The sequence below is a fragment of the Myxocyprinus asiaticus genome, chromosome 25, assembly GCF_019703515.2.
Source record: "Myxocyprinus asiaticus isolate MX2 ecotype Aquarium Trade chromosome 25, UBuf_Myxa_2, whole genome shotgun sequence".
Lineage (NCBI taxonomy): Eukaryota > Metazoa > Chordata > Actinopteri > Cypriniformes > Catostomidae > Myxocyprinus > Myxocyprinus asiaticus.
Window position 1 is genome coordinate 29,650,020 of NC_059368.1, and position 14,638 is coordinate 29,664,657.

At 36.8% G+C, this 14,638-nt stretch overlaps 1 protein-coding gene across 1 annotated transcript; it reads left to right on the forward strand.

Annotated features, from left to right (window-relative positions):
• The first annotated feature begins 2,891 nt into the window (after positions 1 to 2,891).
• On the forward strand, positions 2,892 to 13,349 carry ftr85 (finTRIM family, member 85). The gene is made up of 6 exons (XM_051654579.1): positions 2,892 to 3,280; positions 6,239 to 6,334; positions 8,552 to 8,785; positions 8,884 to 9,043; positions 11,153 to 11,212; positions 11,344 to 13,349. The coding sequence occupies exons 1-6, from the start codon at positions 2,942 to 2,944 to the stop codon at positions 11,880 to 11,882; spliced, it is 1,428 nt and encodes a 475-aa protein (XP_051510539.1). The 5' UTR covers positions 2,892 to 2,941; the 3' UTR covers positions 11,883 to 13,349.
• Positions 13,350 to 14,638: the final 1,289 nt, after the last annotated feature.

Sequence of the window (14,638 nt, forward strand, 5' to 3'; positions counted from 1 at the left end):
TTGTTTCGCTGGCTCATACACGCACAGATTATACAAATTTAGTCCAGTACAGCAGAAAATAAATTCTGCATTTGTTTCATCAACTCATCAATGTTGCTGTCATTAGCCAATCAAAGAACACGTACAACACGCACGATTGAAGACAAACTACGGGATGGCAAATGTTCCTGACTAATCAGTTTCGTCTTGCACAGCAAGTGTATTCCTCAAGAGAGCGCATGGCTGTTCAGAAAGCTGAATCCTCCATTGAGGCTCATTCAAATCTGAGGAGGTTTGTTTACATGTTGGAGAAATGTTTTTACGCCTAAAAGTATAGTTTTTTTATATTTAATATTTTAAAAGATTGATACTTGGCATACAATAAAACAATCTACCTCAGCAAACTCTATAAAAGCATTTTTTTAAAAATGCTTTATCCAGTAATAACAGTAGGCAGTGATTAGTTCATCATCAGCATCGCGGAGAAAAGTAACAAGAATCACGTGATAACGCTTGACTCTAAATTATTTTTAAGATAAAAAAAAAAAAAATCAATGAGCTCATTTGATTATTTTTTATTATTGTTATTATTTATTTACTTTTCTCCCCAATTTGGAATGCCCAATTCCCAATGTGCTCTAAGTCCTCGTGGTGGCGTAGTGACTCCGGGTGGCGGAGGACGAATCTTAGTCGCCTCCACGTCTGAGACTGTCAATCCGCGCATTTTACCACGTGGCTTGTTGAGCGCACTGGAGACATAGTGCGTGTGGAAGCTTCATACTATTCTCCGCAGCATCCACGCACAACTCACCACGCGCCCCACCGAGAGCAAACCAAATCTAAAAATCTAAAAAGACAAATCTAGACACCCACCCGTGCTCTCTTTGGCGAGTTAATGAGAGAAGCAGCAGTGTCAGATTCATGAACGAATCGTTCTTTTGAGATGAATTGGTTGATCCAGTTCACAAAACCAGTCTGAATGATTTATTAACGAATCGGACTGATCTACAGATGCGGCCTCAGAGAATGAGCATCAAAGGGAAACAGATCCTGTGATTTCATACGGTGTGACACAACATTAAGCTGTAGTTCTCAAGTTCAACTGATTAACTCAAAGGTCCAGTTGTAGCAGTTAACTGTTAGACTATCAGTGAATAATTACTTAAATTTTACTTTGTTTCTCGCACAGTTATCATATCACTTCAGAAGACTTGGAATATAGCACACAAGTCGTATGAACCACTTTTTATTATATTTTTATGGTGCTTATGGCCTTCACTTTCATTATTTGGAAAAAATTGGTCAGTATACACTTCAAAATGCAGGTTTGGAATGACATGATGGTGAGTAAATTATTATAAAATGTTCTATTTTGGTTGAAACTTATTTCCAGGTCTAATTTAAATTTGGAACCAGACTACTGACCCCCAACATGTGTTCGTTTTCTCTTTTGCCTTGATAATGTAGTTTTTAGAGTCGCTGTCATTTTGTATTAAAGAGCTTGTATGCTGGGTTGAAAATCATAAAAATTGAGTCATCTTAGTTTACATCAAATGTTATTCTGAAAGCAAAAGGCAACACATAAATCAAGAAAATGCCCATTTACCATGTCTGTGGCTGGTGGTGGAAGAAGGTTGTTTCCTCTCACAACCACAGCAGTTATCGTTTTTTTCTCTGTCCTGGTTATCCATGACTTTCTGGCTGGAACAACGATGGTCACCTACTGTATTTCCGTTCACCAGTTTCTAGGCTCATTAAAATTCATTGTAGAAATTACATACGTGAGTGTAATATTTTATCCAATATCTTAACACATACAGTATATGATGATGGGGACATGGAAATGTACTACATACTGTAGTAGGAATGACCCCAGATGCAATAAATTAGCATCATGTTTTTGTGGATGACAAATTTCAGTTCGATTGACATATTACAAATATCATCATTATGAATAATTTCCAGAAAAAGAAAACAATATTTTCAGTCTGTTCCTCACACAAAGCTATCATATGGCTTCAGAAGACTTGAAATATCACACAGGTGTGATATGGGCTACTTTTATAGTGCATTCACATCCTTTTTGAAGCTTGAAAATGGCAGTCCCATTTATTGTAATTATATTGAAAATAGCAACCACCGTGGAAAACAAAAAGAGACGTTATGCAGAATGTTAGGGACAGACGGCCTTAGTCACCATTCACTTTCATTGCATCTTTTTTTTTTTTCTCCATGCTAAAAAAATTAACTTCCATTTTCTTGTTTTCCATCAGGGTGGGGACATTTTTTCATTAATTAAGTTATTATTTAGTATGTTTATTAAGCTGTTTTGGTGATTTGGGGTTTTACTATCCTAGTGTTGGTAAAATCTCTCTCTGGCATATTTCAAACTCTTATTTGGCCCTTTGTTACTTCAAATTGTTCTCCCTTCTTTATCATTTGCTCTCAGACTGCATACATCATTTACCACATATCCACTCCCTCTTTATATGCAATGAATAGTACAAACACAAACAACAGAAAATCCAGAAATTACAGCTTGTGAGACACCTCAGTGTTGACATGTCATAATGCATTCATTCATCTAGTAGACATGCACAGACATGCTCTGGAACAACCACCAGCATAATCTTTGCAAGCCTGGAGTTCTGGACCATTCTACAATCTTTGCTTTCATCCTCAAAGCTGTGCATTTCTACTTTTTGTAGTAGAGATTGCTTGAAGTAGAATAGAAAAAAAAAAAAAAAAGATTAAAAAAGAACACTAAAACAGAATTGTACACTGTTAAGCATGTGCTCAACTGAAACATGCCCACAATGACACATGAACAATGAACTGGCTCCTCCTGTTACACCCTCATATGAAGTCTCAAGTTAGAGGCACTAACAAACACCGCGCTCTCTCCACACATATCTGTTGTACAGACTGTATGTCTCTCTATTTTTAACTCAGGAAGTAAAAAATGGCAGAAGAAGAGGTAGGTATTTTTGTCAACCAGGAGCTGTTCAGTTGTCCCATCTGTATGGAACTTCTGCGAGAGCCTGTCACCATTCCCTGTGGACACAACTACTGTATGGACTGCATTAAGAGTTACTGGGAGCAGAAGAACCAGAGGAAGCTATGCAGCTGCCCACAGTGCAGACAGACCTTCTCTCCAAGACCTACGCTCAATAAAAACACACTGTTTGCTGAAGTTGTCGAGAAATTTAGACACACAGGAATCCGTTCCCATTCCATACATGGAGTTATGACAGATGAAGACATTGCAAAGGAAAAGCAGGACCTCGTCATGTTCTGTGAGGTGCGTCTGACTTCTTAGCTGAACTTTTATGTGATGGTAAAACTTTGTGGTACCTTTTTGAATAAACCAAACATTGTGTAATGCTAAAATAGATCAGTATATCTAGTATAGTGGCCCCAACAGTATTTGTGAAACCGAAAGGAATAGTTCACCCCAAAATAATAATGCTGTCATCATTTTCTCATCTTCTTGCCATCACAGATGTGCATGTTTTTCTTTCTTCTGCAGAACACAAACAAAGATTTTTAGAAAAATATCTCAGCTCTCACAATGCAAGTGAATGGTGACCAGAACTTTGAAGCTCCAAAAAGCACATAAAGGCAGCATAAAAGCAATCCATACAACTCCAGTGGTTTAATCCATGTCTTTTGAAGCGATCCAACCAATTTTGTTTGAGAACAGTTTAAAATATAATTCCTTTTTCACTGTAAATCTTGACATCAACAGTCTCCTTAGCAATCATGATTTCAAGCTCGATTACACTTTCTTAGCACTATCTAATGCTCTGCACATGCATCAAGCACTAGGAAGTGTAATCGAGCTTGGAAAATATGACCATGCGACGGCAATGACAAGATGTAAAATGAAAAAGGTCTGTTCTCTCCCAAAACCGATTAAAGCACTTCAGAAGACATGAATTTAACCATTGGGATTACCTTCACGCTGCCTTTATGTGCTTTTTGGAGCTTCAAAGTTTTAGTCCCCATTCAGTTTCATAGTATGGGCCAGCAGAGCTGAAATTTTCTTCTAAAAATCTTCATTTGTAGAAAAGTAGAAAAAAATCATACACATCTGGAATGGCATGAGGGTGAGGAAATTATGAGAGAATTTTCATTTTTGGGTGAACTATCCCTTTAAGCCACACTTAATTTATGAATGCCTTTGCATTAGATAACAAAATATTAAAAAGAGTGGAAGAAATAAAGAGCAAGCACACTTAAGCAAAACACAAAAATATGAATTCAAAACAATTTCAAACATTTACAAAAAGTTTTAGTCACATTTTAAATAATAAAACAATGGATATATTATTCAAAATTACATTTTAAAAGTATAGCAGACTATTTTAAGGGAACTAACTTTACAAACCTTGACCTTGAGACTAGTTGGTACAGTAAAAGTTGAAATAAGTTGCAAAAATGGCTCAGAAAAGTGAACTTAATTCTGAGAAAATGTCTAGCATGATTTATTTGCAGATGCCACTCTAATGCATTGACATCCATACAATTTGAAGCGTGGTGTAAGTGTCCAAATAATTGTTGGGACCTCTTTAAATTAAAATTTGAATGCATACACTGGCAGCCAAAAGTTTGGAATAATGTACACATTTTGCTCTGGAAAGAAAGAAATTGGTACTTTTATTCACCAAAGTGGCATTCAACTGATCACAATGTATAGTCAGGACATTAATAACATGAAAAATTACTATTACAATTTGAAAAAAAAAAAAAAAAAAAAAACTACTTCAAAGAGTTCTCATCAAACAATCCTCCACGTGCAGCAATGACAGCTGTGCAGATCCTTGGCATTCTAGCTGTCAGTTTGTCCAGATACTCAGGTGACATTTCACCCCACGCTTCCTGTAGCACTTGCCATAGATGTGGCTGTCTTGTCTGGCACTTCTCATGCACCTTACAGTCTAGCTGATCCCACAAAAGCTCAATGGGGTTAAGATCCATAACACTCTTTTCCAATTATCTGTTGTCCAATGTCTGTGTTTCCACTCTAACCATTTCTTTTTGTTTTTCTGTTTCAAAAGTGGCTTTTTCTTTGCAATTCTTCCCATAAGGCCTGCATCCCTGAGTCTTCTCTTTACTGTTGTACATGAAACTGGTGTTGAGCGGGTAGAATTCAATGAAGCTGTCAGCTGAGGACATGTGAGGTGTCTATTTCTCAAACTAGAGACTCTGATGTACTTATCCTCTTGTTTAGTTGTACATCTGGCCTTCCACATCTCTTTCTGTCCTTGTTAGAGCCAGTTGTCCTTTGTCTTTGAAGACTGTAGTGTACACCTTTGTATGAAATCTTCTGTTTTTTGGCAATTTCAAGCATTGTATAGCCTTCATTCCTCAAAACAATGATTGACTGATGAGTTTCTAGAGAAAGCTGTTTCTTTTTGCCATTTTTGACCTAATTTTGACCTTAAGACATGCCAGTCTATTGTATACTGTGGTAACTCAAAAACAAACACAATGTTAAGCTTCATTTAACAAACCAAATAGCTTTCAGCTGTGTTTGATATAATGGCAAGTGATTTTCTAGTACCAAATTAGCAATTTAGCATGATTACTCAAGAATAAGGTGTTGGAGTGATGGCTGCTGGAAATGGGGCCTGTCTAGATTTAATCAAAAATTACTTTTTTCAAATAGTGATGGTGCTGTTTTTTACATCAGTAATGTCCTGACTATACTTTGTGATCAGCCGAATGCCACTTTGGTGAATTAAAGTACCAATTTCCTACCGAAACAGCAAAATCTGTACATTATTCCAAACTTTTGGCCACCAATGTATGAAAATATATGAATCAGTTTTGTGGCATGGCAGTCTTTGAATGTACTGTACATTAAGTAATGATCTATTGTTAAGCACTATATAATGTAATAATGTTTGGTTTATGTTATATAAATCATTACATTCTGTAGCCTGTGCACTTTCAACTTGTACCTAATGTGCACCGAAGTACTCAAAAATGCTGAGGCTGGTTGTAATTGTAATGTAGTCACTGTGACTGTGTGGATGGACGTTTGAGTTAACTAATTACAGGTTGTACTGTAAATACTACTGGCTGTTTGAGTAGTCAGTTAAAAATCTACCACTAACATTTACTCATATATTGATTGGTAATGTTGTGGTTGTTGCATAAATTACAGTTCTTTGTAACACTGTTAAAAGCCAAAGATTTTGAATGTTTTCAAATACTTGTTTGTTTTGTTTGTTATATATGTATATGTCTGAAGGAAGAGCTTAAGGAATCACAAAGGAGATGCCAACAAGTAATAAAGGCGCGCGAGGCAGAGCTACAGCAGCTGAGTGAAGCCACACTTTCTCTCAGGGTGAGTCGAGAACTCCCAAGTAGTGGTGTAAATATTTGCACTAACAACGATTCATTTTGAAAATGATAATTTACTAACAATTATGATGCATCATGAAATCTAAATTCAATTAATTTAAAACGATTCATAATTTTTTTTTTTTTAAATCAGAAAAAAGATTCCAAGTTTTTACTGAACGTTCTTGGACTTATAATTGTACTGCGAAAATCATTTTCTTAGTCAATATTTTGTCTTGTTTTTTCAGTAAAACTATCTAAACATCCTTAAAACAGGATGAATTTACTTGAGAAAAATTTAGTAAAATAAATTGTCTAAGATAACAAGACCTTTTTTCAGAGAATATATCTTCTCGAATTAAGCTTATTTTTCTAACCACCGTTGAAAATTTTCTTCCTGCTTTGAGCATAAACCTCAATACATTTTGTCAGACTGATACTTAAAACAAGATATATACAGGTGCATCTCAATAAATTAGAATGTCGTGGAAAAGTTCATTTATTTCAGTAATTCAACTCAAATTGTGAAACTCGTGTATTAAATAAATTCAATGCACACAGACTGAAGTAGTTTAAGTCTTTGGTTCTTTTAATTGTGATGATTTTGGCTCACATTTAACAAAAACCCACCAATTCACTATCTCAAAAAATTTGAATATTTTGACATGCCAATCAGCTAATCAACTCAACACACCTGCAAAGGTTTCCTGAGCCTTCAAAATGGTCTCTCAGTTTGGTTCACTAGGCTACACAATCATGGGGAAGACTGCTGATCTGACAGTTGTCCAGAAGACAATCATTGACACCCTTCACAAGGAGGGTAAGCCACAAACATTCATTGCCAAAGAAGCTGGCTGTTCACAGAGTGCTGTATCCAAGCATGTTAACAGAAAGTTGAGTGGAAGGAAAAAGTGTGGAAGAAAAAGATGCACAACCAACCAAGAGAACTGCAGCCTTATGATTGTCCAGCAAAATCGATTCAAGAATTTGGGTGAACTTCACAAGGAATGGACTGAGGCTGGGGTCAAGGCATCAAGAGCCACCACACACAGACATGTCAAGGAATTTGGCTACAGTTGTGGTATTCCTCTTGTTAAGCCACTCCTGAACCACAGACAACGTCAGAGGCGTCTTACCTGGGCTAAGGAGAAGAAGAACTGGACTGTTGCCCACTGGTCCAAAGTCCTCTTTTCAGATGAGAGCAAGTTTTGTATTTCATTTGGAAACCAAGGCCCTAGAGTCTGGAGGAAGGGTGGAGAAGCTCATAGCCCAAGTTGCTTGAAGTCCAGTGTTAAGTTTCCACAGTCTGTGATGATTTGGGGTGCAATGTCATCTGCTGGTGTTGGTCCATTGTGTTTTTTGAAAACCAAAGTCACTGCACCCGTTTACCAAGAAATTTTGGAGCACTTCAGCCTTCCTTCTGCTGACCAGCTTTTTAAAGATGCTGATTTCATTTTCCAGCAGGATTTGGCACCTGCCCACACTGCCAAAAGCACCAAAAGTTGGTTAAATGACCATGGTGTTGGTGTGCTTGACTGGCCAGCAAACTCACCAGACCTGAACCCCATAGAGAATCTATGAGGTATTGTCAAGAGGAAAATGAGAAACAAGAGACCAAAAAAATGCAGATGAGCTGAAGGCCACTGTCAAAGAAACCTGGGCTTCCATACCACCACAGCAGTGCCACAAACTGATCACCTCCATGCCACGCCGAATTGAGGCAGTAATTAAAGCAAAAGGAGCCCCTACCAAGTATTGAGTACATATACAGTAAATGAACATACTTTCCAGAAGGCCAACAATTCACTAAAAATGTTTTTTTTTTATTGGTCTTATGATGTATTCTAATTTTGAGATAGTGAATTGGTGGGTTTTTGTTAAATGTGAGCCAAAATCATCACAATTAAAAGAACCAAAGACTTAAACTACTTCAGTCTGTGTGCATTGAATTTATTTAATACACGAGTTTCACAATTTGAGTTGAATTACTGAAATAAATGAACTTTTCCACGACATTCTAATTTATTGAGATGCACCTGTATATACACATAACTACTGGCCAATGGGTAAAACATATTTAATTAAATTTTTAAACATATTTAAAAATATATTTTGCTTATCATGTAAATTCAACATGTTTTAAGGATGTTTAGATCTTTCTACTGGAAAATGAGAAAATTCTGCATGTGCTATGTGCTAAGTGTTATATGTTCTCAAACAGAGTTCTGCACAGGCTGCAGTGGAGGACACAGAGAGGCTCTTTACTGAGCTGATTCAGTCCATTGAGACGGTGTGCTCTGAGATGACAGAGATGATTAAAGCGAAGGAGCAGGCGGAATTAGACGAGGCACATGGATTTATGGAGAAACTAGAGCAGGAGATCGCAGAACTGAAGAGGAGAGATGCTGAATATGACATGCTTTCACACCTTGAAGACAAAACTCAGTTCCTGAAGGTAATGGCAATGTTTCAGGCCACCTGCACAAAGTACTTGTCTATGAACTCTTCTGTGATTTGATTTCTGTCTGAGTATATTTTGCTATTTTCCTGTAGAGTTATGAGTCACTGTGTAGTCTGCTGGGGGTGGAGACCTCTCCTGCAGTTCTAGTCAATCCAGACTTTTCTTTCGTGATGGTGTCAAGAAAACTCACATATCTGAGTGAGGACATTAAAGAGCTTTGCCAGAAGAAACTGGAGAAATTATCTAAGAAAGGTAAGTCACCATTTGGATTTATGGTGGATATAAGGGTCTTCAGTTGTCCTACCAAACCAACTACAATTCATACTTTTCCTGCAGTATGTACAGTATACGGTGCATGCACAGTATGCAAATGTTCTGTATGCAGACAGTAAAGAGGATAATTTGCCAGAATGTGCAGTATACAACAGAGAGCACTTTTGCATGGGATGCTGTATTCAACAGAGAATACTGTATCCCATACAATGCACCCGAATGCACCAGATGAATGAACCCAATTATTGGTCACAATTTTATAACATCTCTTTCTTGACTTATTTGATTGGGCTGTCGAAAGTGAAGACATTTTTATAAGGGCTGTCAATTGATCCAAATTTTTTATCAAATTAATTACATATATCCATATTTGTCAATAATTCAATATATAATGATTAAATAATTATAAATAATCAAATTTAAATAATTATGAATAAAAGTTATACTGTACAATAAATTCAGCTAATTAAAGGAATATTCTGTGTTCAATACAAGATAAGATCAATCTGCAGCATTTGTGGCATAATGTTGATTACCACAAAAACTAATTTCGATTCATCCCTTCTTTTCTTTTGGAGAGTTTAAAGGCAAAAATGTGAAGCTTATAATTTTATAAAAGCACTTGCATTAATTATTCTGTTAAAACTCATGTATTATTTGAGCTGTAAAGTTGTTTAAATTGTAATTTTTTCAGTCATTTTAGGGTTTGTTGACATTACATTGTCATGGCAACAAAGTTGTAAGTTTGGCTTTATCTTTACACAGAAAAGGTTTGTAAGTGATTTTATCACACTTAAATCATGTTAACACGCATATTGTTTGTCTTGTTGCTACACTTTTAAAACAGTGAGTATATTAACGTTCAAAAATTGGCCTCAATTAACTTCCATTGTAAGTGCCTCACTGTGACCCAGATTTTTGCTTTTTTTAAAGAAAAGGAGGAACGAGTCGAAATGACTTTTTGTGGTAACCAACATTATGCATAATTTTGCTTTCGATTGAGCTTAATTTGTACTGAACCCGGAATATTCCTTTAAATGCATTACATTATTGTGGCAGATGAGCAAATCATTGATTACAATACAAAAAGTGGCTTTAGAAGGCAATAAATTGTTAATTTCCATATCACTGAACGTACACTTATTGGTCTACAGTCCACAGCAATTCATTTTGCGATTAAATTTGTCAATCTTTCCAAGGTAGACTTATAAAAAGGGCTTTTCTAAGAATACGTCTATACATGCGTCAGATGCTTTTGGAGCATCTCACTTTGGTTTCGTTGCATCATAAACACAGCGTTTCAGGACGCTGCATCAAGTTAAACGTAGTTTGAAACTTCGAAAAAAAAAAAGTCTTGAGACACCTGCATTCGGAGTTGCACTCCATCCAGCTGTGTTTGAACGGAAGAACGCTTCCTCAACTTGCTCTCTTCTATTTGGTTTGTTACCTGTACAGATGGACTTGCGCTTACAGCCCCCTGCTGAAAACATGAAGATAATTAATTGCATGATTAATTGTGTTAATCTTTGGAATGGCATACAACTATACTACTTCAAGGTTATAATAGTTTTCCCCCCCCTTTTTTCTCCCCAATTTGGAATGCCCAATTCCCAATGTGCTCTAAGTCCTCTATGTGTTATTTTTTATATATATAATTAATCACACTGAATTAATGTGTCCAGTTGAAAGCCCTAATTTTTCCACAAAATCTAATTTAAGAAAAAGGCAAAATAACAGTTTAATTTGCACAAAAGTAGAAAGAATAGTGTTTAGTTAAAAAGAATAGTATTTTGTATATATACGGCACAGTAATCAGTAAATAGACAGCAGTGTCCCATTCTGAATGTGTTACTTGTAGCTTCAAAAGTTAATGGAAATATATAGTATATATATTTATATAGATAAATATATAAAGAATGAGTGTGTTTACTTTGACTTACTCTAAAGTGTGTTTTCGCCTCTTTTGGATCAGTTTTGATTATTGAAACCAAACAGGCATTTCCGATGAAAGAAATACCAATAATCCATATGTACCTAGTGATATATGTACTGTTATAATAGTTGTTTATCTTTTTTTATTCTTTTTAGTGACAAACCTCAAATTTATTCCAACCCCTGTACCCAAAGTCAGAGAGCAGTTTTTGGAATGTGAGTAATATGGACACACATATACACATGCAATCAGATATACAAAACAAATCGGTACAGTCTGCAATAAAATAACTGCATAGTTCATCCATGTCTTAATATTACCTGCAATTTGTGTCTTTGCATTTCAGATTCAGGTCCTCTGACTCTAGACCTAAACACAGCTCACAGACACCTCAGTGTGAGCGCAGAGAGCAGAGAGGTGACATTCAGTAAAATACAGATATATGCATCTGTTCTTGACCACCCCGAAAGATTTGATATCCATCACCAAGTCCTGTGCAGAGAGAGCGTGTCTGGCCGTTGTTACTTCGAGGCAGAGTGGAGCGGGAAGGGTCCGGTGCATATAGCTGTGTCTTATGAGGAGATCAGCCGGAAAGGAAAGAGTACCCTATGTGCATTTGGACACAATGCCCAGTCCTGGAGTCTGGTGTGCTCTGAGGATACATATGCGTTCTGGCACAGTGGAAAAGAGACTAAGATTCCCCAAATGCATTGTGCTCATAGGACTGGCGTTTATGTTGATTTCTTTGCTGGGATTTTAGCCTTTTACAGCATCACAGACACAATGAATCTCATCCACAGAATTCGGACTACATTCACGCAACCGCTCTATCCTGGCTTTAGGATTAGCACTGGGACAAGCGTGAGACTTTGCTATCCACTTTAACTGCAAAAATTGAGTTTATTCAGTGCCTAAACAGTTATTATGCTTAAAGAGAGAGTTCAACCAAAAATTTAAATATTATTTACTCACTCTGATGCTCCAAACCCACACAAAAGGGAAAAAAAAGTCTTTACATGGCTTTTTGCCATATAATGAAGGTGAATAGTGACTCTAGGCTGTCAAGATCCAAAAAGGAAAAAACAAAACATAATAAAAACAACATAATACCATAGTCAAAGTAGTAGATATGACTCATACACTATTTTCCACAATTCCAGTTTATATTCCAGATTATATTCCAGTCTCCTGAAGCCATACGATCAATTCGTTTGATGAACAGACTGAAATTTAAGATGTAATTCACTCTCAGATCAAATCATTGATAAATTCAGTATATGGCGAATATGCAAATTTTCCGTCTACAATGCAGGTTGGACGTCATAACGTCTGGTCACAAAACATACAAGAACGAATGAAATTTGATTTTATTTACATCCAACCTGCATTGTTGTCATGTTCCCAGTGGAAGAAAGTAAGTCATATAGGTTTGGAGTTATATAAGGTGAGTAATGACATGATTTTAGTTTTTGGTTGAACTATTCCTTTAAGCAAAAAGATCCGAGAGGTGTTCACGTGTTAATTTGTGAATACTGTCTCGGCTAAAGGGCATTGCTAGGTATTACACGTAGTGGAATGCCTGCAACTCCTTCAGCCATTAATACAGGTCTGTGAGTTCGGAATGGCACATTACCCATACTACTCTGACTGCTTCTGCCATATCTGTCTATGGCAGAATTAATAATGTCCCGGTTTCAGCTGTTTGGCTCACTGATTTTTTTTTCTTTGAAATTAAATATCCTCAACGTCCTTCTTTGTATCGTGTCTGGTATCGATTGCAGGGAAGGGAAGATATTTTATTGCATACGATGATTTGACGATACTTTCATACTTGTTTTGCAGCAATCCACTCAGAATCTATCTGGTTACCATGACAAAGACTCATGCGCTTGGCGCTCTCTGCTGCTCTCTGTCATCATCCAATGCAAATTAGAAATGCCCAAATGAAAATGCATGTTCAACAAGCTGAAAGAAGCCGATCTATGTATTTGCACAACACGTGAAAATGGAACTGAAATGATTTGCTGTCACTGTAAATGTTCACTTTCACATGGCCACAGTGTTAAGAGATTGCAGGTCATATTCATACAGCTGTATTTTTTTAGATAGTACAACCACATAAATGTGGAATTGTATTTTAATTTTTAAGTTCCAATGTTGCAAATTTTGTGTAAAAGTGTGTAGCTGACAAGAAATTTCAAGCACTGACAAGTCATATAATTATTACACATGCAATATGACATATGGATAGAATAGGCTATATTGAATTTGTACATTTTACAAATATCTAAAATATGGTTAAAATCATATAAACAATAAATATTTAATAAAATGTTACATACCAAAAGATGTTATATTGAGTTTAGCTACATATTTTAACACAGTGTATGTATTGTGTATATATACTATATATATGCATGTATTGCGAACCCCCCAGGTGTCCCAGTTTGACACTCAAAATCTGGTCACCCTATAGAAAATGCACTAGCCGTGAAAATTTTAAAATGAAATAGAAATAAAAACTAAATAAAACATTTAAAAATATTATAACCTGGGGGCCTGGGCAGCTCAGCGAGTAAAGACACTGACTACCACCCCTGGAGTCATGAGTTCGAATCCAGGGGTGCTGAGTGACTCCAGCCAGGTCTCCTAAGCAACCAAATTGGCCGGTTGCTAGGGAGGGTAGAGTCACATGGGGCAACCTCCTCATGGTCTCTATAATGTGGTTTGCTCTCGGTGGGGCGCGTGGTAAGTTGTGCGTGGATGCCGCAGAGAATAGCGTGAAGCCTCCACACGCGCTAGGTCTCCGTGGTAACGCTCAACAAGCCACGTGATAAGAAGCGGGGATTGACAGTCTCAGATGTGGAAGCAACTGAGATTCATCCTCCGCCACACGGATTGAGGCGAGTCACTATGCCAGCTAACTATGACTTAGAGCACATTGGGAATTGAGCATTCCAAATTGGGGAGAAAAAAGGCGGGGAAAAAAACAAAAATTATTATAACCTTGGAGTAGTTTAGTTGTATGCCATTCCAAACTACTGTATGATCACAATATAATTACATGGCCAAAAGTCTCTGTATGGACACTACCTTTTAATTAACAGGTTTGGCTACATCCACAACACCAATTAATAGCAGGTGTGTAAAATCAAGCAAACTGCCATACAATCTCGTTTCGTCAAACATTTTTAGTAGATTGGGCCTACTTTTTTCTGTTTCAACATGACAAAGATTCGCCCCATCACCCAATTTCACTAATGTTCTTGTGTCTAAATGGGAAATTCCAACATCTAGTGGAAAGCCTTGACAAGAGGAGTGAAAACAGTTATAGCAGTGAAGGGAAAACCAACTCCCTGTTAATATTTGTGGTTTTGAAATGAAAATGTTCCACAAGTGTGTATGGGATGGGTGTGGTGTTTGGGTGTCCTTTTAATTTTGGCCATGTAGTGAAGCACAGCCTTATTGGTTTTAAAAAGTGTTCCTACAGTAAAAATATTAAGGACACGCATTTTTATTAAAATATGTTTGTATGAAATACATTCATTATCCTTCCTCTAGAAAATATAGTCCCTACATAGCACTAAGGTTTATAGTTGGCCACTATTGGTGCTGAACAGGGATGTATTCACATCATGCTT